Source organism: Oncorhynchus tshawytscha, linkage group LG26 (assembly GCF_018296145.1).
Source record: "Oncorhynchus tshawytscha isolate Ot180627B linkage group LG26, Otsh_v2.0, whole genome shotgun sequence".
Classification (NCBI taxonomy): Eukaryota; Metazoa; Chordata; class Actinopteri; order Salmoniformes; family Salmonidae; genus Oncorhynchus; species Oncorhynchus tshawytscha.
Window position 1 is genome coordinate 46,084,889 of NC_056454.1, and position 22,774 is coordinate 46,107,662.

The 22,774-nt window shown below is 45.7% G+C and overlaps 1 protein-coding gene across 15 annotated transcripts in view; it reads left to right on the top strand.

The window, feature by feature from the left end:
* LOC112224885 (dedicator of cytokinesis protein 9-like) overlaps positions 1-22,774 on the top strand; it is a 176,600-nt gene that overhangs the window by 54,016 nt on the left and 99,810 nt on the right. For 3 of the 15 annotated variants that reach the window (XM_042306722.1, XM_042306724.1, XM_042306715.1), the window contains exon 1: positions 19,664-20,073. The exons of 11 other annotated variants lie outside the window; for them this stretch is intronic. In XM_042306722.1, coding sequence (XP_042162656.1) covers positions 19,966-20,073 — 108 coding nt within the window. In that variant the 5' untranslated portion in view covers positions 19,664-19,965. Of the gene's footprint in view, positions 1-19,663; positions 20,074-22,774 lie in introns of those variants that run through there. One more of the 15 variants, XM_042306721.1, reaches the window with a different exon arrangement.

Genomic DNA, 22,774 nt, shown 5'->3' on the forward strand with positions numbered 1-22,774 from the left:
TGTTCTTACCACACTGTTGACAAGAGCACAGCTTCCTTCCTCCTCTAAAACTCCTAGAGGTTTATGACACAAAAGCAAATGTGCCAGCTGGTGTTATCAATGGAATGTTTGTTTCAGGGGGCGAGAGGGAGAGAGAGAAGTGACGTCAAGTTGACTGTTTCAGGGGGCGAGAGAGAGAGAGAAGTGAGGTCAAGTTGACTGTTTCAGGGAGCGAGAGAGAGAGAGAGAGAAGTGATGTCAAGTTGTCTGTTTCAGGGAGAGAGAGAGAGAGAAGTGAGGTCAAGTTGTCTGTTTCAGGGGGCGAGAGAGAGGGAGAGAGAGAGAGAGAGAGAAGTGAGGTCAAGTGTCTGCCTGTGTCTGCCCTAATGGCAGCCCCCAGAGGCTCCATGTACAGAACGAAGAGGAGAGCCAAGAGTGGGCACCCCTGCCTGACCCCAGACGAGAGGTCAAAAACGTCACCCAAGTGACTATTTACACTAACTCGGCACCCCGCTCCGACATATAATGTACGAATCCATCCTATGAACTTCTCCCCAAATCCTAATCGACCTAACACTCTGAATAACGCGATCAAAGGCTTTCGCCTGATCTAGCGCTGCTACCATTAAAGGCAGTCCTCTATCTTCAACCCAAGCAATGGAGTCCCTGATTAACTGTAGGTTCCATCTAATAGAGCGGCCCTCTACCCCGCACGTCTGATCCTCATGGACGACGTAGGGAAGGGCTGTGCGCAACCGGTCTGCTAAAACCTTTGCAAGTAGCTTTTAATCTACACACAGCATGGTCAACGGCCGCCAGTTGCCAAGGTCTGTTACTTCCCCCTTCTTATATAAAAGTGACAGCACACCAACAGCCATTGATCCCCCCGGGACCCCCGTCTCAAGGATGGCCTTCAAGACTTCGAGGACCACTGGTCCAAGTATACCCCAAAACTTGAGATAAAACTCAGCCGGCAGCCCATCCATTCCAGGCACCTTCCCTTTTCCCATCCTCCTAAGAGCGCTCTCAACCTCTTCTAGTGAAATCTGGGCCTCCATCACTTCTCTAATGTCCTCCGGCAACCTCCTGGACAAGTGTTCTAAAAACACATTTCCCTGCTCTACATCTATTTCCCTTTCCTTAAATAAACCTTGGAAATGATCAGTTGTCACCCTGACCATATCCTCTGGTTCTCTAACTATACTACCATTTTCTTCCCTAATGCCATGCATTACCTTCCTACTCTGTCTGGCCCTAACCGACTTAAAGAACATAGCAGAACAAGTCTCGTTGTGTTCTAGAAAGCCACTATGCGCACGCTCCAGGAAAGCTTGAGCCTTCCGCTCCTGCAACTCCCTGAGCTGCGCCTTTAGGGTTGCGAATCTCTCCCAGTCAAACGACCCGCCGAGGTTGCCTGCCTCGTACTCGAGTTCAATTAACCTTTGGATACGATCCACCTCCCTCCTCTCCTCCCTTTTTTTCCTCTTGCAATACCCTATTATAAAAGCCCTAATCCTCACCTTAACTAATTCCCACCACTCTAACACCCCCTCGCACATGGACCGGAGGCCTTCAAATCTCAAAAGAAACCATAAAACCCGTCAACAAAAGCCTGCTCCTCCAGCACATCCCGATCTAACTTCCAGTACCCCCTACCAAAGAGACAGACTGGCGACCCCACCTGCAAGAGCACCCCGTCGTGATCCGAAAAGAAAACAGGCAACAGCCGCCCAGACAACTTACCCAAAGACCTGGGTACAAAAATATAGTCGAGCCTCCGCTCAACCCCCCTGGAGTTGCGCCATGTAGGACCGGCCATTTTCGGAGTAGTGTGCAGACCACCATCTACCAGACCATGGCAAGCCATTAGCCCGGTAATGGCGCCTGCACTGCTATCCCCCCCTATTCCTAAATCTGTATTAAAATCCCCCTATCACTAATTTCCTATTTGTGACACACAGGGGCGTCAGACAGTCCACCATCTCCCTCCTGTCTGCCACCACCTGTGGCCCATACACCACCACTAATCTAAATTTACAATCCCTTATCGTGACATCCACCCCTATAACCCTCCCCTGCATTACCACAAAAGAATCCTCCACTTTTACCTCCCTGTGCCCACACAAAATCCCTACCCCCGATGAGTGCACCCCTCCAATACCCCAAACCGACTCCCCCTTGTCCCACTCCCTCTTAAACCTACTAACATCCCCTCCATCCCTCAGGTGATCCTCCTGTAAAAAAACTAAAATCAAACCCCACACCCTCCAAATAACTAAAAACCGCCCTTCTCTTAACAAAATCCCTTAAACCCCTTACATTTAAACTAACAAAAGTAAAATTAGACCCCATGAAAGAATGAAATAAAAACATGTAATACACTCAAATTCTAAACCCAGACAGAAAAAAAAAACAGGAGACTCACCCGATGCTCCCCTGCTCCATATCTACCGGTGAAAACACCATCCGTACTCCCGACATCCCCCCCTCTTCCTCCATCTCACCAACCCAGGATGCAGGAATAGTGTTTGGCTCCGGGGTGCCCTGCACCCTGGATCTACTCCCACACTCCTCCCCCTCCCCAGTGCTGCAGCTGGTTTGGAAAAAAATCGGGGAGGCTGAGTCCCCAAACAAAAAACTCCCCACCTCCTCCTGTACCCAATCCTGAGTCTTGTTAGGTGTGTCCCCACCCAACAGAAGTTGAGGGCCTGGGGAGACCAGCAGCAACCCAGAGGTTTGTCCCCCCCCCCATCACTCTCTTGACCATCCCCTCCCTCTCACTGTCGGCCAATCGCACCCTCCTCTTCATTCTCTTCTTTAGTGATGGCGGCAGTGGAGAGATAGCCAGCTCCTCCACCATACCCCTCATCTCTTCCACCAGGGCACTTTCCCCCCACTCCACTTGCTCTTCCACCGTCTCCTTCTCCAACACTCCTCCCTCGCTTTCTTCTCTCTCATGCTCCTCCACTCGGTTGCCTTCTTCCGCCGCTTTTCCTGGTTCTCCTACTCCCGTGCCTTCTGTTTCCTTCTCTCTTCCATCCGCCGCTTCTTGCTCCTCCTCCTTCCTTGCGGCCTTCCCCTCTGGACCTGTACTCTGGTCATGAGTCGTGCTTCCTTCCCCTCCTCTTCTTCCCCCATCCCCCGCTCCTGCTCCCCCAGCCGCAGACGCATATGACCTCTGACGAGCCGGGCACCCCGCCACAGGTGTGCTGACGAGCCACACCCGTGGCACGCCTTAGGCTTGTCACAATCCCTCGCCTCGTGTTCCTCAGATCCACAAAATCTGCATTTTCTTGTGCTGCACGAGGCGAATATGTGGCCGTAGGCCATACAGCGCCTGCAAAATGGGGGCTGACGTGCATAAAACAACGTCCCCCTGTCAGCCCCTAGGGAGAACATAGCAGGAGGATGGAGGTAGCCACCATGTCCCTTTGGGTCCTCTCTGAGGAGGGCCTGGAAGCCTCTCCTCCCATTCCAAAACCCAAGGGAGTCTTTGAGGTGCCTTGCTGAGGAGACGTTATCCATGTATCTCCCCAGAAAGGCCCTCACCTCTTCGTCCTTAACGTATGGGTTGTAAATGTTGACAGTTACAACCCTAAAGTTGTTCTTCGCCAGGCTTGTCATTTCATAGTGGCTCATCGGCCTCTCACCTCCCACTGCTCTTGCCCTTCTCAGGATATCATCGTGTTTCTCCTCTGTATATAGTGCCACGTCGTATGCTCCCTCCAACGAGTTGCCTTGGAAACAAAACACATCCTTCACCGTCAGCTTTAGAATCCCCATCAATATTATCCTTCCAAAAGTTTCCCGTCCTAAAGGCTCCAACTCCTTTTCCTTCCAAGCAAACCGAATCGTGTTGGCCAGCCCAATCCCAGGGACCGACTGTGTTGATGGATTTAGCACCATCTCCGCAAGGAGAATGGCGCACGTTCTCTTCTCTTCTCTTCTCTTCTCTTCTCTTCTCTTCTTCTCTTCTCTTCTCTTCTCTTCTCTTCTCTTCTCTCTTCTCTTCTCTTCTCTTCTCTTCCAAAACAAGGAAAAAAGAAAAATCTAAGTGACTGAGCCTATCTCGTGACAACAAACACAGAGACAGGAACAATCACCCACAAACACACAGTGAAACCCGGGCTACCTAAATATGGTTCCCAATCAGAGACAACGAGAATCACCTGACTCTGATTGAGAACAGCCTCAGGCAGCCATAGACTCTCCTAGACAACCCTACTCAGCCACAATCCCAATACCTACTAAAACCCAATACAAAAACACACCACAAAATAAACCCATGTCACACCCTGGCCTGACCAAATAAATAAAGAAAACACAAAATACTAAGACCAAGGCGTGACAGTTCTCATGTTCTGAGCAAGGAACTTAAACGTTAGCATGGCACATATTTCACTTTTACTTTCTTCTCCAACACTTTGTTTTTGCATTATTTAAACCAAATTGAACATGTTTCATTATTTATTTGAGGCTAAATTGATTTTATTGTTGTATTATATTAAGTTAAAGTAAGTGTTCATTCAGTATTGTTGTAATTGTCATTATTACAAATACATGTTTTTTTAATCATCCGATTCATTGGTACCGGCTTTTTTTGGTCCTCCAATAATCGATATCGGTATCGGCATTGAAAAATCATAATCGGTTGACCTCTAGTTTCAGGGGGTGAGAGATGATGTCAAGTTGAATGTTTCAGTGAGCAAGAGAGACGTGACGTCAAGTTGAAAGTTTCAGGGGGAGAGAGAAGTGATGTCAAGTTGAATGTTTCAGGGGGAGAGAGAAGTGACGTCAAGTTGAACATTTCAGGGGGAGAGAGAAGTGACGTCAAGTTGAACGTTTCAGGGGGAGAGAGAAGTGATGTCAAGTTGAACGTTTCAGGGAGAGAGAGAGAAGTGACGTCAAGTTGAACGTTTCAGGGGGAGAGAGAAGTGACGTTTCAGGGAGAGAGAAGTTGTATGTTTCAGGTGGAGAGAGAAGTGACGTCAAGTTGAACGTTTCAGGGAGAGAGAGAAGTGACGTCAAGTTGAATGTTTCAGGGGAGAGAGAAGTGACGTCAAGTTGAACGTTTCAGGGGAGAGAGAGAAGTGATGTCAAGTTGTATGTTTCAGGGGGAGAGAGAAGTGACGTCAAGTTGAACGTTTCAGGGGAGAGAGAAGTGATGTCAAGTTGAATTTCAGGGGAGAGAGAAGTGACGTCAAGTTGAACGTTTCAGGCGGAGAGAGAAGTGATGTCAAGTTGAATGTTTCAGGTGGAGAGAGAAGTGACGTCAAGTTGAACATTTCAGGGGGAGAGAGAAGTGACGTCAAGTTGAATGTTTCAGGGGGAGAGAGAAGTGACGTCAAGTTGAACATTTCAGGGGGAGAGAGAAGTGACGTCAAGTTGAACGTTTCAGGGGGAGAGAGAAGTGATGTCAAGTTGAACGTTTCAGGGGGAGAGAGAGAAGTGACGTCAAGTTGAATGTTTCAGGGGGAGAGAGAAGTGATGTCAAGTTGAATGTTTCAGGGGGAGAGAGAAGTGACGTCAAGTTGAATGTTTCAGGGAGCAAGAGAGAAGTGACGTCAAGTTGAACATTTCAGGGAAAGAGAAGTGATGTCAAGTTGAACGTTTCAGGGAGAGAGAAGGGATGTCAAGTTGAATGTTTCAGGGGGTGGGAGGGAGAGGGGAGTGTTTCAGGGAGCGGGAGGGAGAGAGAAGGGATGTCAATTTGAATGTTTCAGGGGGTGGGAGGGAGAGGGGAGTGTTTCAGGGAGCGAGAGGGAGAGAGAAGGGATGTCACGTTGAACCTTTCAGGGAGAGAGAAGGGATGTCAAGTTGGTCCAGGTGGTGTGTTGCAGAGCTTGAAGGCTAACAATTGGTTTTGCTGTATAGCTCTGTATTGACATGATTGGCTAACGGTAAGTGGGGGCAATACGTCCTGTATAAACACAAACTCACTTCCTTGACAACTTCCTTGACAACAGCTCCGCTCCACGAAGCACAAGAAGGATGAATGAATGCCCTGACTTCTGCAGTAAAGGCTGTACAGCCAATCCAGATTCCGGAATTACCCTAAATTGTCTTTAATACATGCCCAGTGACTCAGCTGACCCTTCGCTAAGCCCCGCCCCCCTTGGTTACTGTTGCAACCTTTTCCTGGGAAGCCAATTCACCATTCAACCACACATTCCCCTCATAATGATCTCAAACTGTAATTCTAATACACAATGAAATTAAACAGACCGTCCCTTGCTAATCAGGAAATTCTTGGGTATGTTGTGGTGGTCGGTCATTACAATTGCTTCATGGTAACCTGGTCAAATGATGTTTGTAGTATATAAGGCTAGCCAGCCAACTGAATAGCTTTGAATTCACTGTCAGCATGCAGTCAGCTTTAACCACTTTTGATGTTGACAGCAGATGGGAGTTGTATTCATAACTAACTTCATTAGCTAGCTAACATACATTTTTAGTAAACAGCATTTGGTGATCAATGAGACTGAGAGCTAGCTAACATACATGTTTAATAAACAACATATGGTGATCAATGAGACAGAGCTAGCTAACATACATTTTTAGTAAACAGCATTTGGTGATCAATGAGACTGAGAGCTAGCTAACATACATGTTTAGTAAACAACATATGGTGATCAATGAGACAGAGCTAGCTAACATACATTTTTAGTAAACAACATTTGGTGATCAATGAGACTGAGAGCTAGCTAACCAGCTGAGATAACAAACAATGTAAAAAAAAGTATCATTTTGGATTCGGAAAATACTCCAACAAGCTCTGCATTTCAGGAATCACAGGCTGCTGAGGGGAGGACGGCTCATAATAATGGCTGGAACTGATAGGAGGCGGCTGAGGGGAGGACAGCTCATAATAATGGCTGGAACTGATAGGAGGCGGCTGAGGGGAGGACAGCTCATAATAATGGCTGGAACTGAGTGAATGGAATGGCATCAAACACCTGGAAACCACGTGTTTGATATATTTGATACCATAATTCATTAATTTCACTCCAGACATTACCACAAGCCCCTCCTCCCTGATTAAGGTGCCACCAACCTCCTGAGCATTTAGAAAAGTATTTGTTTTTTGCCATAGCCCTCACTGGCTAGCCCTCACTGGCTAGCCCTCACTGGCATCGCCCTTTAATGTGATTTAAAAGTGAGCTTGTCAGACTGGACAACAGTTGCTATCCATTGGAGCACTGCGATTGGTTGTCCAAAATTCTGCTCAGCATCACTGGGAATTACTCCTGGATAAATTGAATTACCGAGCCAAATGTATCTGTTGTTCTCCTCCTTTAGATGGTGACCTCGTTGACTTTAATCTAGTGTAGTCTTAATATCGTTAGGACCAGGTATACGACCTGTTTATTTCCAATGTCCCCTCTGTTTAAGACTACTAAGGTGGTCCGGTACGGCGTCTCGGCAAAATAAATAGCGGGGGCACTCTGTACTGGTAAAACATCACAGTAATTCAAATAAAATGTCAAGAAAACTGTAGGCTATTGCGCCACTATTTATCATTACATCATGTCAGAGGCATGACAAATGTGAAAATGGACTTGAAAACGGGTGGTATAGCCAACACTCAGAAATACGATGTGGTTCCACGAAAACACAGACATTTTGCCAAGGCAGAGATGACTGTCCGACGCCGAGACACGTAATGGACGCATAAATTCAGGCCTAATGACGATGGCCAAATGTCATTACACTTGTTGGTGTTTTGTGTAAAAGATGTCTCTCTCCATTCACCACTGAAACAGGCTGCGAGAGGGTGAGCGTGCACGGGAGGCCTAGTAAAGGAGGTGAAGTGATCGTTTGACAATCAGATAAAAACATCATGACACAATAAAAGTTCATCAATTTTAACAAGTTAAATGACAAATCTTTACGACTAGACCCACAGAGATGTGGCGGCAGGTAGCCTAGTGGTTAGAGCGTTGGACTAGTAACCGAAAGGTTGCACGATTGAATCCCCGAGCTGACAAGGTAAAAATCTGTCATTCTGCCCCTGAACAAGTCAGTGAACCCACTGTTCCTAGGCCGTGATTGAAAATAAGAATTTGGAAGCCTCTTGAAACTAGGGGACACTATTTTCAGTTTTGGAAAAATAACGTTCCCAAAGTAAACGGGCTATTTCCTAAATGTCCCTAGAATTTCTAAGCAAACAGCTGGAGGCAGGGCTTTCTCCTATAGAGCTCCATTTTTATGGAACGGTCTGCCTACCCATGTCAGAGACGCAAACTCGGTCTCAACCTTTAGGTCTTTACTGAAGACTTATCTCTTCAGTGGTTCATATGATTGAGTGTAGTCTGGCCCAGGAGTGGGAAGGTGAACGGAAAGGCTCTGGAGCAACGAACCGCCCTTGCTGGCTCTGCCTGGCCGGTTCCCCTCTTCCCACTGGGATTCTCTGCCTCTAACCCTATTACAGGGGCTGAGTCACTGGCTTACTGGGGCTCTCTCATGCCGTCCCTGGAAGGGGTGCGTCACCTGAGTGGGTTGATTCACTGATGTGGTCGTCCTGTCTGGGTTGGCGCCCCCCCTTGGGTTGTGCCATGGCGGAGATCTTTGTGGGCTATACTTAGCCTTGTCTCATGTTATTAAGTTGGTGGTTGGAGATATCCCTCTAGTGGTGTGGGGGCTGTGCTTTGGCAAAGTGGGTGGGGTTATATCCTTCCTGTTTGGCCCTGTCTGGGGGTGTCCTCGGATGGGGCCACAGTGTCTCCTGACCCCTCCTGTCTCAGCCTCCAGTATTTATGCTGCAGTAGTTAATGTGTCGGGGGGCTAGGGTCAGTTTGTTATATCTGGAGTACCTCTCCTGTCCTATTCGGTGTCCTGTGTGAATCTAAGTGTGCGTTCTCTAATTCTCTCTTTCTCTCTCTCTCGGAGGACCTGAGCCCTAGGACCATGACCCAGGACTACCTGACATGATGACTCCTTGCTGTCCCCAGTCCACCTGGCCGTGCTGCTGCTCCAGTTTCAACTGTTCTGCCTTATTATTATTCGACCATGCTGGTCATTTATGAACATTTGAACATCTTGGCCGTGTTCTGTTATAATCTCCACCCGGCACAGCCAGAAGAGGACTGGCCACCCCACATAGCCTGGTTCCTCTCTAGGTTTCTTCCTAGGTTTTGGCCTTTCTAGGGAGTTTTTCCTAGCCACCGTGCTTCTACACCTGCATTGCTTGCTGTTTGGGGTTTTAGGCTGGGTTTCTGTACAGCACTTTGAGATATCAGCTGATGTATGAAGGGCTATATAAATAAATTTGATTTGATTTGATATTTCTCAGGACCAGATGCTAGAATATGCATATAATTGACAGCATAGGATAGAAAACACTCTAAAGTTTCCAAACTGTAAAAATATTGTCTGTGAGTGTAACAGAACTGATATTGCAGGCGAAAGCCTGAGAAAAATCCAATCAGGAAGTGACTCTTATTTTGAAACCTCTGCGTTCCTATGCATCCCTATTGAGCATTGAAAGGGATATCAACCAGATTCCTTTTTCTATGGCTTCCCTAATGTGTCTACAACCACTAGACATAGTTTCAGGCTTTTATTTTGAAAAATGAGCGTGAACGACAACATTGCGTCAGTGGTCAGGTGGTGGATCTCAGAGTGATTTGTGCATAATAGACAAAGGCAGCCATTGTTCCTTTCGCTCCTACTGAAAAGCCAATTGTCCTGGTTGATATATTATCGAATAGATATTTGAAAAACACCTTGAGGATTGATTATAAAAAACGTTTGCCATGTTTCTGTCGACATTATGGATCTAATTTGTATTTTTTTTTTTTGCCGTTGTCGTGACCTCAATTTCCGGTGGATTTCTCAACAAAACGTGAACAACAAAAGGAGGTATTTCGGCTATAAAAAATAATCTTCATGGAACCTAATGAACATTTGCTGTCTAAACTGGGAGTCTCGTGAGTGAAAACATCCGAAGCTCATCAAAGGTAAACGATTTCATTTGATTGCTTTTCTGATTTTCATGACCAAGCTTCCTGCTGCTAGCTGGACATAATGCTATGCTAGGCTATCGATAAACTTACACAAATGCTTGTCTGGCTTTGGCTGTAAAGCATAGTTTGAAAATCTGAGATGACAGGATGATTAACAAAAGGCTAAGCTGTGTTTCACTATATTTCACTTGTGATTTCATGAATATGAATATTTGCTAGTAAGATTTTTTGTCCATTGCATTATGCTAATTAGTGTAGTTGATGACAATTCTCCCGGATCCGGGATGGGTAGTTCTACTGACTTGCCTAGTTAAAGGTCAAATGAATAATATAAGAGATCCTATTGAAATTAATAGGGATTCTACATGTAATTATATGATTAGCCACATAAACAGCCTGTGCATACATAGGAGGTCCTAAACTGGGAAGAAATTAGATCTTCTTTCATCTCTGCTAAGACTATAATATGATATTATCCAAGCCTAATTTCCTTATAAGCCTGCAGTCTCTCTCCTCTCTTTACCTCATCTCTGTCATCTTGTTCTACCAGTGGAAACTCTGACAGCTACCAGTGTTATACACATGGACTGGGTGTTTCTCTTGATCTAGGAATTGCCATGGACTTCACAATACGACATTAGCAATATACTTAGGTGCCGTTGTAGGGCAGCCCAGCCCCAGAAGGGACTCTTCTTATCAACTGTATGCAACAATTTGCTATGTGTTGTCTTAGGAATTCAACATTCCCAATTGTCACACCTCTGAGAAGTAGCGGTTACATCATGTAGATCTGACAATCTGATTGGAGGTTAACTTTTTCAACAGAAGATCTCTTTGTTTCTTGGACAATCATCTCTGTTTTGTCCGAGTTTAAAAGTAGAAAGGTTGCAGCCATCCACTTCCTTATGTCTGAAACACAGGCTTCTAGCGAGGGCAATTTTGGGGCTTCACCATGTTTCATTGAAATGTACAGCTGTGTGTAATTCGCATAGTTGTGAAAGTTAACATTATGTTTTCGAATGACATCCCCAAGGGGTATATATATAGTGAAAACAATAGTGGTCCTAAAATGGAACCTTGAGGAACACCGGAATTTACAGTTGATTTGTCAGAGGACAAACCATTCACAGAGACAAACAAACAATCTTTCCATCAGATAAGATCTAAACCAGGCCAGAACTTGTCCGTGTAGTCCAATATGGGTTTCCAATCTCTCCAAAAGAATGTGGTGATCGAGGGTATCAAAAGCAGCACTAAGGTCGAGGAGCACGAGGACAGATGCAGAGCCTCGGTCTGATGCCATTAAAAGGTAATTTACCACCTTCACAAGTGCAGTCTCAGTGCTATGATGGGGTCTAAAACCAGACTGAAGCATTTCGTATACATTGTTTGTCTTCAGGAAGGCAGTGAGTTGCTGCACCACAGGTTTTTTCCCAAAAAATTGAGAGGAATGGAAGATTCGATATAGGCCGATAGTTTTTAATATTTTCTGTGTCAAGGTTTGGCTTTTTCAAGAAAGGCTTTATTACTGCCACTTTTAGTGAGTTTGGTACACATCCGGTGGATAGAGAGCCGTTTATTATGTTCAACATAGGAGGGCCAAGCACAGGAAGCAGCTCTTTCAATAGTTTAGTTGGAATCGGGTCCAGTATGCAGCTTGAAGGTTTAGAGGCCATGATTATTTTCATAATTGTGTCAAGAGATAAAGTACTAAAACACTTGAGTGTCTCCCTTGATCCTAGGTTCTGGCAGAGTTGTGCAGACTCAGAGAGCTGAGCTTTGGAGGAATACGCAGTAAAGAGGAGTCCGTAATTTGCTTTCTAATGATCATAATCTTTTCCTCGAAGAAGCTCATGAATTTATTGCTGCTGAAGTGAAAGCCATCCTCTCTTGGGGAATGCTGCTTTTATTAAGTTAGCTTTGCGACAGTATCAAAAATAAATTTCGGATTGTTCTTATTTTCCTCAATTAAGTTGGAAAAATAGGATGATCAAGCAGCAGTGAGGGCTCTTCGATACTGCACGGTAAGTCTTTCCAAGCTCATCGGAAGACTTCCAGTTTGGTGTGGCACCATTTCCGTTCCAATTTTCTGGAAGGTTGTTTCAGAGCTTGGGTATTTTCTGTATACCAGAGAGCTAGTTTCTTATGACAAATGATTTTAGTTTTTAGGGGTGCAACTGCATCTAGGGTATTGCGCAAGGTTAAATTGAGTTCCTCAGTTAGGTGGTTAACTGATTTTTGTCCTCTGACGTCCTTGGGTCAGCAGAGGGAGTCTGGAAGGGCATTAACTAGTCTTTTTTTTTACCCCTTTTTCTCCCCAATTTCATGGTATCCAATTGTTTAGTAGCTACTATCTTGTCTCATCGCTACAACTCCCGTGCGGGCTCGGGAGAAACGAAGGTTGAAAGTCATGCGTCCTCCGATACACAACCCAACCAAGCCGCACTGCTTCTTAACACAGCGCGCATCCAACCCGGAAGCCAGCCGCACCAATGTGTCGGAGGAAACACCGTGCACCTGGCAACCTTGGTTAGCGCACACTGCGCCTGGCCCGCCACAGGAGTCGCTAGTGCGTGATGAGACAAGGATATCCCTAAAGGCCAAGCCCTCCCTAACCCGGACGACGCTAGGCCAATTGTGCATTGCCCCACGGACCTCCCGGTCGCGGCCGGTTGCGACAGAGCCTGGGTGCAAACCCAAAGTCTCTGGTGGCACAGCTAGCGATGCAGTACAACGCCCTTAACCACTGCGCTACCTGGGAGGCCCCGTCTGTGGACTTTTCCATGTGAATATTAAAGTCAACCAAAAATGTGAATATTATCTGCTATGACTACAAGGTCCGATAGGAATTCAGGGAACTCAGTGAGGAACGCTGTATATGGCCCAGGAGGCCTGTAAACAGTAGCTAAAAAAAGTTATTAGGCTGCATAGTTTTCATGACTAGAAGCTCAAAAGACGAAAACGTTGGGGAGGGTTTTGTAAATTGAAATTTGCTATCGTAAATGTTAGCAACACCTCCACCTTTGCGGGATGCATGGGGGATATGGTCACAAGTGTAACCAGGAGGTGAGGCCGCATTTAACACAGTAAATTCATCAGGCTTAAGCCATGTTTCAGTCAGGCCAATCACGTCAAGATTATGATCAGTGATTAGTTCATTGACTATAACTGCCTTTGAAGTGAGGGATCTAACATTAAGTAGGCCTATTTTGAGATGTGAGGTATCACAATCTCTTTCAATAATGGCAGGAATGGAGATCTTTATTCTAGTGAGATTGCTAAGGCGAACACCGCCATGTTTAGTTTTGCCCAACCTAGGTCGAGGCACAGACACGGTCTCAATGGGGATAGCTGAGCTAACTACACTGACTGTGCTAGTGGCAGACCCCACTAAGCTGGCAGACTGGCTAACAGCCTGCTGCCTGGCCTGCACCCTATTTCATTGTGGAGCTAGGGGAGTTAGAGCCCAGTCTATATTCGTAGATAAGATGAGATCACCCCTCCAGCTAGGATGGAGTCCGTCACTCCTCAACAGGCCAGGCTTGGTCCTGTTTGTGGGTGAGTCCCAGAAAGAGGGCCAATTATCTACAAATTCTATCTTTTGGGAGGGGCAGAAAACAGTTTTCAACAAGCGATTGAGTTGTGAGACTCTGCTGTCGATAAAACGTCCGGAGTGAAAAATTTGAATTTAAAAAAAATCCCCAATCACTGCCCTGGGGCATTGGGATATATATTTTTTTAGACCAGAGGAAAGAGTGCCTCCTACTGACCCTCCAACACCACTTCCAGCAGCATCTGGTCTCCCATCCAGGGACCAACCAGGACCGACCATGCTTAGTGGCAAGCCCACAGTGGGATACAGGGTGGTATACTGTGGGCTGATTGTTAGTTACCTATAGTAGAAACAAATTGATACTTGTAATCAAATATCGATTTTATATTGGCCCAAAAAAGATAGTGATTATTTAACTGTATTGGATTTTGTTCACCAGAACATCCATATGAAAACAATGTGCCATTAACAGAGAAAAATCTAACAATCAGATCACTCCCCGTCCCTTTACATTCTTGCCCTAAGCACAGCTAAATAACAATAATGTCCTGTTAACCCGCTACAGAGAAAAAACAAACAATCAGACCACTCCCCCTCCTCTTTTCAGTTTGCTGCAGCTAGCGAGCTGCAACAAACACTCAACAAACACTCAAACTGAACAGTTGTATCTCCATCTCTTCATTCTAAGACTCAATCATGGACACTCTTACTGACACTTGTAGCTGCTTCGCGTGATGCATTGTTCACTCTACCTTCTTGCCCTTTGTGCTGTTGTCTGTGCCCAATAATGTTTGTACCATGTTTTGCGCTGCTACCATGTTGTGCTGCTGCCATGCTGTGTTGCTACCTTATTGTTGTCGTGTTGTGTTGCTACCATGTATTTGCCATGTTGTGTTTCTACCATGCTGTGTTGCTACCATGTTGTGTTTCTACCATGCTGTGTTGTCATGTGTTGCTGCCATGTTATGTTGTTGTCTTAGGTCTCTCTTGATGTAGTGTTGTGGTGTCTCTCTTGATGTAGTGTTGTGGTGTCTCTCTTATCATGATGTGTGTTTTGTTCTACATTTTATTTTGAATCCCAGCCCCCGCAGGAGGTCTTTCGCCTTTTGGTAGGCCGTCATTGTAAATAACAATTTGTTCTTAACTGACTTAACTGACTTAACTGACTAATTAAATAAAGGTTAAATAATATAAATAAAAATCCCACATCTCTTTTTACATTCTGGACCTAAGCACAGCTAAACAACAACAGACTTAGCTCCATAGCTGTCTAGCTAAAGCGGGAATTGTTTTGTTTTTGTTGTCAGGATTACTTCCTACCTACAGTACGTACAGTATGTTGCCTAGGAGGGAGTGTTTCCAGACATGCTGATAACATTAAGGCGTTTTCCGTGGCCATCTCTCTCACACTCTGACACTCTGACTGGGACAGGAGAACATTATCTAGCTATGCTCCTGCACCAACACCTTCCCTGGCAACAGGGGCTTTGTTTGACTCTGACAGCTACATTGTACACATCATTGCCCTGCTGTTTGGAACTCTAACAATTTTCTGATAGAGTTACATTACATTATATTATTTTCCATAATATTCAACCTTGGCGAATATATCATGGGCATGCTGTAGAAAGGAAAATTGACCTATATATATTTTTTTATAATATAATCTTTGAGAACTAACAATCACCATAATAAAAGCTAAACAGTACGGAAAATTGAAAATTCTAAAAACAATTAATTGAACAATATTGATATAGTTGTTATGTTAAATGTTAAATAACATAGCATTAGCCATGGCAAAATGCATAGAATTGCAGGAAATTATCTTTAAAACTGCAACATTTTCTCTCAGCTACTTGGCAGAATATGTAGAATCTTTGGAAATTAGATTTAAAACTCCAAATGTTCTCTCAGCTCTATGACTCAATGTGTAGAATTGCAGGAAATTAACGTTAAATTACAAAATTTTTCAATTTTAAAAAAACCCCACCAAGATGGGACCTCTAAAATGTTCTACAGAATTCTGCCATGCTGACTGTGCCCATTGCCACGCCCCCTGCCACACCCTTTGCCACACCCACCACCTTAGCCCCCTTTTGATCCAGAAAAAACCCTGCTGACATAGCAGTGGTGTAGATGTGGACTGACCTGACATAGCAGTGGTGTAGATGTGGAATGACCTGACATAGCAGTGGTGTAGATGTGGAATGACCTGACATAGCAGTGGTGTAGATGTGGAATGACCTGACATAGCAGTGGTGTAGATGTGGAATGACCTGACATAGCAGTGGTGTAGATGTGGAATGACCTGACATAGCAGTGGTGTAGATGTGGAATGACCTGACATAGCAGTGGTGTAGATGTGGAATGACCTGACATAGCAGTGGTGTAGATGTGGAATGACCTGACATAGCAGTGGTGTAGATGTGGAATTATCATTGATATACTGAGCTGAGGAAAAGTCACAATGAAAAGACTGCTATCATTGCACAATTTGATAACTGTCCTCTAGTTCCAGATGCAGTGTGATAGGCCCTACAATACCAATTTCCCTCATATTTACCAAAATAGATAACACGGTGATTCAGTGATGACGCAGAATGAAACTCAATAAAAGTCTAGGGCTGATATAGATGATTTAAACAGAGGAAGCTACTTGTTCTTCTTGATGACGACTGCTTCAGAGGAAACTGGATGGCAGTAAAGGGATGAAGTAACGATGAAACACAAAGATAACGGAAGCAGAATTCTGTCCCTTTCTCTGATTTGTGCATCATCACACGATCAATCATATTCAGTATCTTCAAGACACAGCTAAACATTATGGATGCAAATTGAAAAACAGCTATATTTGTATTTACTCTGCACCTTGATAATGCTATGACAGAGACCAGGTATACTGTAGCAATAATTTATTAGGGAATAGTAGAGCCAAGTATAATAATAATAATAATAATAATAATTTACTATGGAACAGTTGCATGTTTCTACATGGTTCTATATGGTTCTACATGGTACAATAATCTCAAATATAAAATATATTTTGATTTGTTTAACACTTTTTTTTGTCACTACATGATTCCATATGTGTTATTTCATAGTTTTGATGTCTTCACTATTATTCTACAATGTAGAAAATAGTACAAAATCAAGCACAACCCTTGAATGAGTAGGTGTGTCCAAACTTTTGACTGGTACTGTATATATATATATATATATATATATAATATATATAACTACCCAGTTAGGGATTAGAACAGATATCTAGTTGTTTCAGACTAATAGAACATGGATTCACTGTGTCCTGGGTGCTGTGCTCGTTTCAATGACTGTGTCCCGGGTGCTGTGCTCATCTCAATGACTGTGTCCAGGGTGTGCTGTGACTGTGTCCCGGGTGCTGTGCTCAATGACTGTGTCCAGGGTGCTGTGATCGTCTCAATGACTGTGTCCCGGGTGCTGTGCTCGTCTCAATGACTGTGTCCTGGGTGCTGTGCTCGTCTCAATAACTGTGTCCTGGGTGCTGTGCTCGTCTCAATGACTGTGTCCTGCGTGCTGTGCTCGTCTCAATGACTGTGTCCTGGGTGCTGTGCTCGTCTCAATGACTGTGTCCTGGGTGCTGTGATCGTCTCAAAGACTGTGTCCTGCGTGCTGTGCTCGTCTCAATGACTGTGTCCTGGGTGCTGTGCTCATTTCAATGACTGTGTCCCGGGTGCTGTGCTCATCTCAATGACTGTGTCCAGGGTGCTGTGCTTGTCTCAATGACTGTGTCCCGGGTGCTGTGCTCGTCTCAATGACTGTGTCCAGGGTGCTGTTATCGTCTCAATGACTGTGTCCCGGGTGCTGTGCTCGTCTCAATGACTGTGTCCTGGGTGCTGTGCTCGTCTCAATAACTGTGTCCTGGGTGCTGTGCTCGTCTCAATGACTGTATCCTGCGTGCTGTGCTCGTCTCAATGACTGTGTCCTGGGTGCTGTGATCGCCTCAAAGACTGTGTCCTGCGTGCTGTGCTCGTCTCAATGACTGTGTCCTGGGTGCTGTGCTCGTCTCAATAATTGTGTCCTGGGTGCTGTGCTCGTCTCAATGACTGTGTCCTGCGTGCTGTGCTCGTCTCAATGACTGTGTCCTGGGTGCTGTGCTCGTCTCAATGACTGTGTCCTGGGTGCTGTGATCGTCTCAAAGACTGTGTCCTGGGTGCTGTGCTCGTCTCGATTACTGTGTCCTGGGTGCTGTGCTCGTCTCAATGACTGTGTCCTGGGTGCTGTGCTCGTCTCAATGACTGTGTCCTGGGTGCTCTGCTCGTCTCAACGACTGTGTCCTGGGTGCTGTGCTCGTCTCAATGACTGTGTCATTGCTGTTCAAGAATTGTTGACATCATGCTAATTTGTAAATGTCACAATCGATATAAACAGCACAGTAATTAATTTGGATTCCTCTGAGACCGTGACACAGTAAACAAGTGGGTGTTTCAAAGCATGTCTGATGACATTCCTCATGGAGTTGTGGCGTGCAGGAGGAGTAGCTTGATTACTGTACTTGGTCGCGAGTTAGTTGTTTGCTACGAGAGTCAACATCCAAACAAGACTTTTGTCACTAATATGTGGTGGAATGGACCTTGCATTACATCAGCAAACGGGTAGATCTTATACATACTGTATAACATAATGAACAATGTACAGCCTTAATGTTGGCCTATAAAGACTTGTCATTCATCGGTTTGTTAGTCGTACGAGTGATGACAGTCTCGCACCAAAGGCACATTGCAGACATTGTTTATCAGAGACAGGAACTCAGATGACTCATCGCTGCTCTGTGAAACCTAGAGAGAGCTGCCACTGTTTTCCCTCAGGAAGAGACAGACATGTAACTCATTCCACTGTGATGTTCCCCAGGCCCCCTCCATCTGAGTCTCCATGTCGCCAACCTGGGAGGGGGAGGGGGGTGAAGCTGGAGGAAGGTTGTGTATTTCAGGGCCTGGGGTTCCAGCATGAGAGTCGTCTAGTGGGAGATGGGGGTTATGTCTTGGGGACGGGGTTCTGTGTACAGAGGCCAGTGGGTTGCAGGGGGACGGGGATTAAGTGTGGGGACAGGGGGGCGGAGTTTGAGTGTTCGGGCAGAGGGGCAGTGGTAGGGGAACAGCTCTAGTCCTCACCGAGGTCCTGCCCCCTTGCGTTGAGCTCTGACACAAGTGTGAAAAGGTAACATCCTCCCTGCTGTGGCCAATTGAGGAATCTGGAGGGTTGAACCTACTTGGAGGTGGGTTAGCACTTGAAATGCCCCTCTGGTAGATGGATGATTAACAACCAGAGGCTTTTGCAGACAGGAGACAAGCCTAATCTCTCTCTGAGGCCCTGGTGAGACCCCGTGACCACCAGGAAGCAGAAAGAACACATAAAGATCTACAGCTCAGAGCTACATACAGTGGACAGATACATACAAATTGAACTGTTGACCTTGTTGACTCTATAGATGCAATCATACTGTATATCTGGAGATTTTCATAAGGTGTGCGTCTTCACTTTCAAACTGAGTTTCTATCAGTTTTTAACTGAGTTTCAATCAGTTTCAAACTGAGTTTCAGTCAGTTTCTAACTGAGTTTCAATCAGTTTCAAGTGAGTGGAAAAAGGAGAAAAGAGTTTGGTGTTTAGATGGCAGATTATGTGGGTCAGGATGTGTGAAAAATGGCTACAAACTCAATCTGGGGAGTTGATTCTAGTTCATAACTGATGTTGACATGGGAAAAACCACTTCTCATCAGTTCTGCAGTTCTGCTGATGTGTAAGTGTGTTCCATCACAGATATGAATTCTCTAGATGTTTGTCAAATTCCTTGAATAAATGACATAATGTATGTCGATGGAAGTACACTATTCTAGTCTCCCTTTCTATTATAGTCTTACTTCTCTATGTTATTCTTCATGTTGAAATGGGAAGCAGCTCTATTTACAGCTGTTGGACTGGACAGTCCCTTGAACTAGAAGACCAGTGGAATGGAAGGTGTCATCTTTGTCTGGCGTTGCCAGTCCGTGTCATTAAAGTCCAGGTTGGAAGCTGAAGTGTGTGTGTGTGTGTGTGTGTGTGTGTGTGTGTGTGTGTGTGTGTGTGTGTGTGTGTGTGTGTGTGTGTGTGTGTGTGTGTGTGTGTGTGTGTGTGTGTGTGTGTGTGTGTCTGTAAGTGCGTGTGTGTGTATGTCTGTAAGTGCGTGTGTGTGTGTGTGTGTGAAGGCTGTAACTCCCCCAGGAAGGCAGGCAGGCAGCGCAGCTGAGTGTGGGAGGGGCTGTCTCTCTCCGTAGCCTGGGTGTGAGTCTAGGACTGGGAGGCTAAGAAATTCAGACACAGAGTGGTCTGAGAGAGAGAGAGAGCTATAGGGGCTCAGGAGAACTTCCCTAACTTTACCCTCCGCTGGACATGCTGTCTACCTGTTGCTGCTCTTTGGGATCTAGTGAGGACATTTGTGTCCACAGCTGTTGACAATGCAAGGAAGGGCTAACAAAGCCCCTAAGAAGGAGCTGGTGATTGACTCTCCCCAGCAGTACAAGAGTTTGGCTGGAGCCGAGGTGGAGGCAGTACCACAGGTGGTGGTAAGTCACGGAATGAGGGGATAACCTAGCAATGGTTTCAGCTGAGACACTAAAAGTTACTTTAGTAGTTGGCTGAATTTCTTTACCACATGTTTTGGGTTGGAAACTTTACGTGGTAGCTGAAATGGTTGTGTTACTTCATCACATTTCAGCAGTGCTTGAGGATATTGTTTACAGTCAAATATCTGTAGCACTCAATATTCCTTGTTGTGGTGTAGTTGTAGCATAACTGTTGTGATGTCAGGCGTCTGGAACCTCTAAACTGGCCTTGTTCTGCTAGCAGCTTCATGACTAGTCTGGAACCTCTGAACTGGCCTTGTTCTGTTAGCAGCTTCATGACTAGTCTACAACCTCTGAACTGGCCTTGTTCTGCTAGCAGCTTCATGACTAGTCTGGAACCTCTGAACTGGCCTTGTTCTGTTAGCAGCTTCATGACTAGTCTGGAACCTCTGAACTGGCCTTGTTCTGTTAGCAGCTTCATGACTAGTCTACAACCTCTGAACTGGCCTTGTTCTGCTAGCAGCTTCATGACTAGTCTGGAACCTCTGAACTGGCCTTGTTCTGTTAGCAGCTTCATGGCTAGTCTAGAACCTCTGAACTGGCCTTGTTCTGCTAGCAGCTTCATGACTAGTCAGGAACCTCTGAACTGGCCTCGTTCTGCTAGCAGCTTCATGACTCGTCTAGAACCTCTGAACTGGCCTTGTTCTGTTAGCAGCTTCATGACTAGTCTGGAACCTCTGAACTGGCCTTGTTCTGCTAGCAGCTTCATGACTAGTCTAGAATGGCCTAGTTCTGCTAGCAGCTTCATGACTAGTCTGGAACCTCTGAACTGGCCTTGTTCTGCTAGCAGCTTCATGACTAGTCTAGAACCTCTGAACTGGCCTTGTTCTGCTAGCAGCTTCATGACTAGTCTGGAACCTCTGAACTGGCCTTGTTCTGCTATCAGCTTCATGACTCGTCTAGAACCTCTGAACTGGCCTTGTTCTGCTAGCAGCTTCATGACTAGTTCAGAATGGCCTTGTTCTGCTAGCAGCTTCATGACTAGTCTAGAATCTCTGAACTGGCCTTGTTCTGTAGAACTACCATTTCTATGGTGAGTAGAACGGCCGTTTCTATGGTGAGTAGAACGGCCGTTTCTAAGGTGAGTAGAACGGCCGTTTCTATGGTGAGTAGAACTGCCGTTTCTATGGTAAGTAGAACGGCCGCTTCTATGGTGAGTAGAACTGTCGTTTCTATGGTGAGTAGAACTGCCGTTTCTATGGTTAGTAGAACTGTCGTTTCTACGGTGAGTAGAACGGCCGCTTCTATGGTGAGTAGAACTGTCGTTTCTATGGTGAGTAGAACGGCCGCTTCTATGGTGAGTAGAACTGTTGTTTCTATGGTGAGTAGAACTGTCGTTTCTATGGTGAGTAGAACGGCCGTTTCTATGGTGAGTAGAACGGCCGTTTCTATGGTGAGTCGAACTGTTGTTTCTATGGTGAGTAGAACGGCCATTTCTATCAAAAGGCTAAAACTTCCCAGAGGCACTTGTTGTTAATAAGGAATAGTTGCCCTTCTGTTTCAAATCATATGCACTATTTAACCATGTTGTCACTGAGCCGCACTACCCATGGTTTGTGGTAAGTCTCTGGTTGCCCTCATGTAATATTATTTTATGTGCCATTTAGCAGCCGTTTTTATCCTCAGCAACTTACAGTCATGCGTGCGTACATTTTACGTATGCTCGTCCTGCGAATCGAACCCACTGCCTGGTGTTACAAGCACCATGTTCTACCAGCTGAGCTACAAAGAACCACTTGACCTAGTATCTCAGAGATGAAAATACAGTACTGTACTGTGCTGTACTGTGCTGTGCTGTACTGTGCTGTGCTGTGCTGTGCTGTACTGTGGTGTGCTGTACTGTGCTGTACTGTGCTGTGCTGTACTGTGCTGTGCTGTACTGTGCTGTACTGTGCTGTGCTGTGCTGTGCTGTACTGTGCTGTGCTGTGCTGTGCTGTACTGTGGTGTGCTGTACTGTACTGTGCTGTGTACTGTACTGTGCTGTGCTGTGTGCTGTGCTGTGCTGTACTGTTGTGTGCTGTGCTGTACTGTGCTGTACTGTGGTGTGCTGTACTGTGCTGTGCTGTACTGTGCTGTGCTGTACTGTGGTGTGCTGTACTGTACTGTGCTGTGCTGTGCTGTGCTGTACTGTGCTGTGCTGTACTGTGCTGTGCTGTACTGTGCTGTGCTGTACTGTGGTGTGCTGTACTGTACTGTACTGTGCTGTGCTGTACTGTGCTGTACTGTGCTGTGCTGTGCTGTGCTGTACTGTGGTGTACTGTACTGTGCTGTGCTGTACTGTGCTGTGCTGTACTGTTGTGTGCTGTGCTGTACTGTGCTGTACTGTGGTGTGCTGTACTGTGCTGTGCTGTACTGTGCTGTGCTGTACTGTGCTGTGCTGTACTGTGGTGTGCTGTACTGTACTGTGCTGTGCTGTGCTGTGCTGTACTGTGGTGTGCTGTACTGTGCTGTGCTGTACTATGCTGTGCTGTACTGTGCTGTGCTGTACTGTGGTGTGCTGTACTGTGCTGTGCTGTACTGTGGTGTGCTGTGTACTGTGCTGTGCTGTGCTGTGCTGTGCTGTGCTGTACTGTGGTGTGCTGTACTGTGCTGTGCTGTGCTGTGCTGTGCTGTGCTGTACTGTGGTGTGCTGTACTGTGC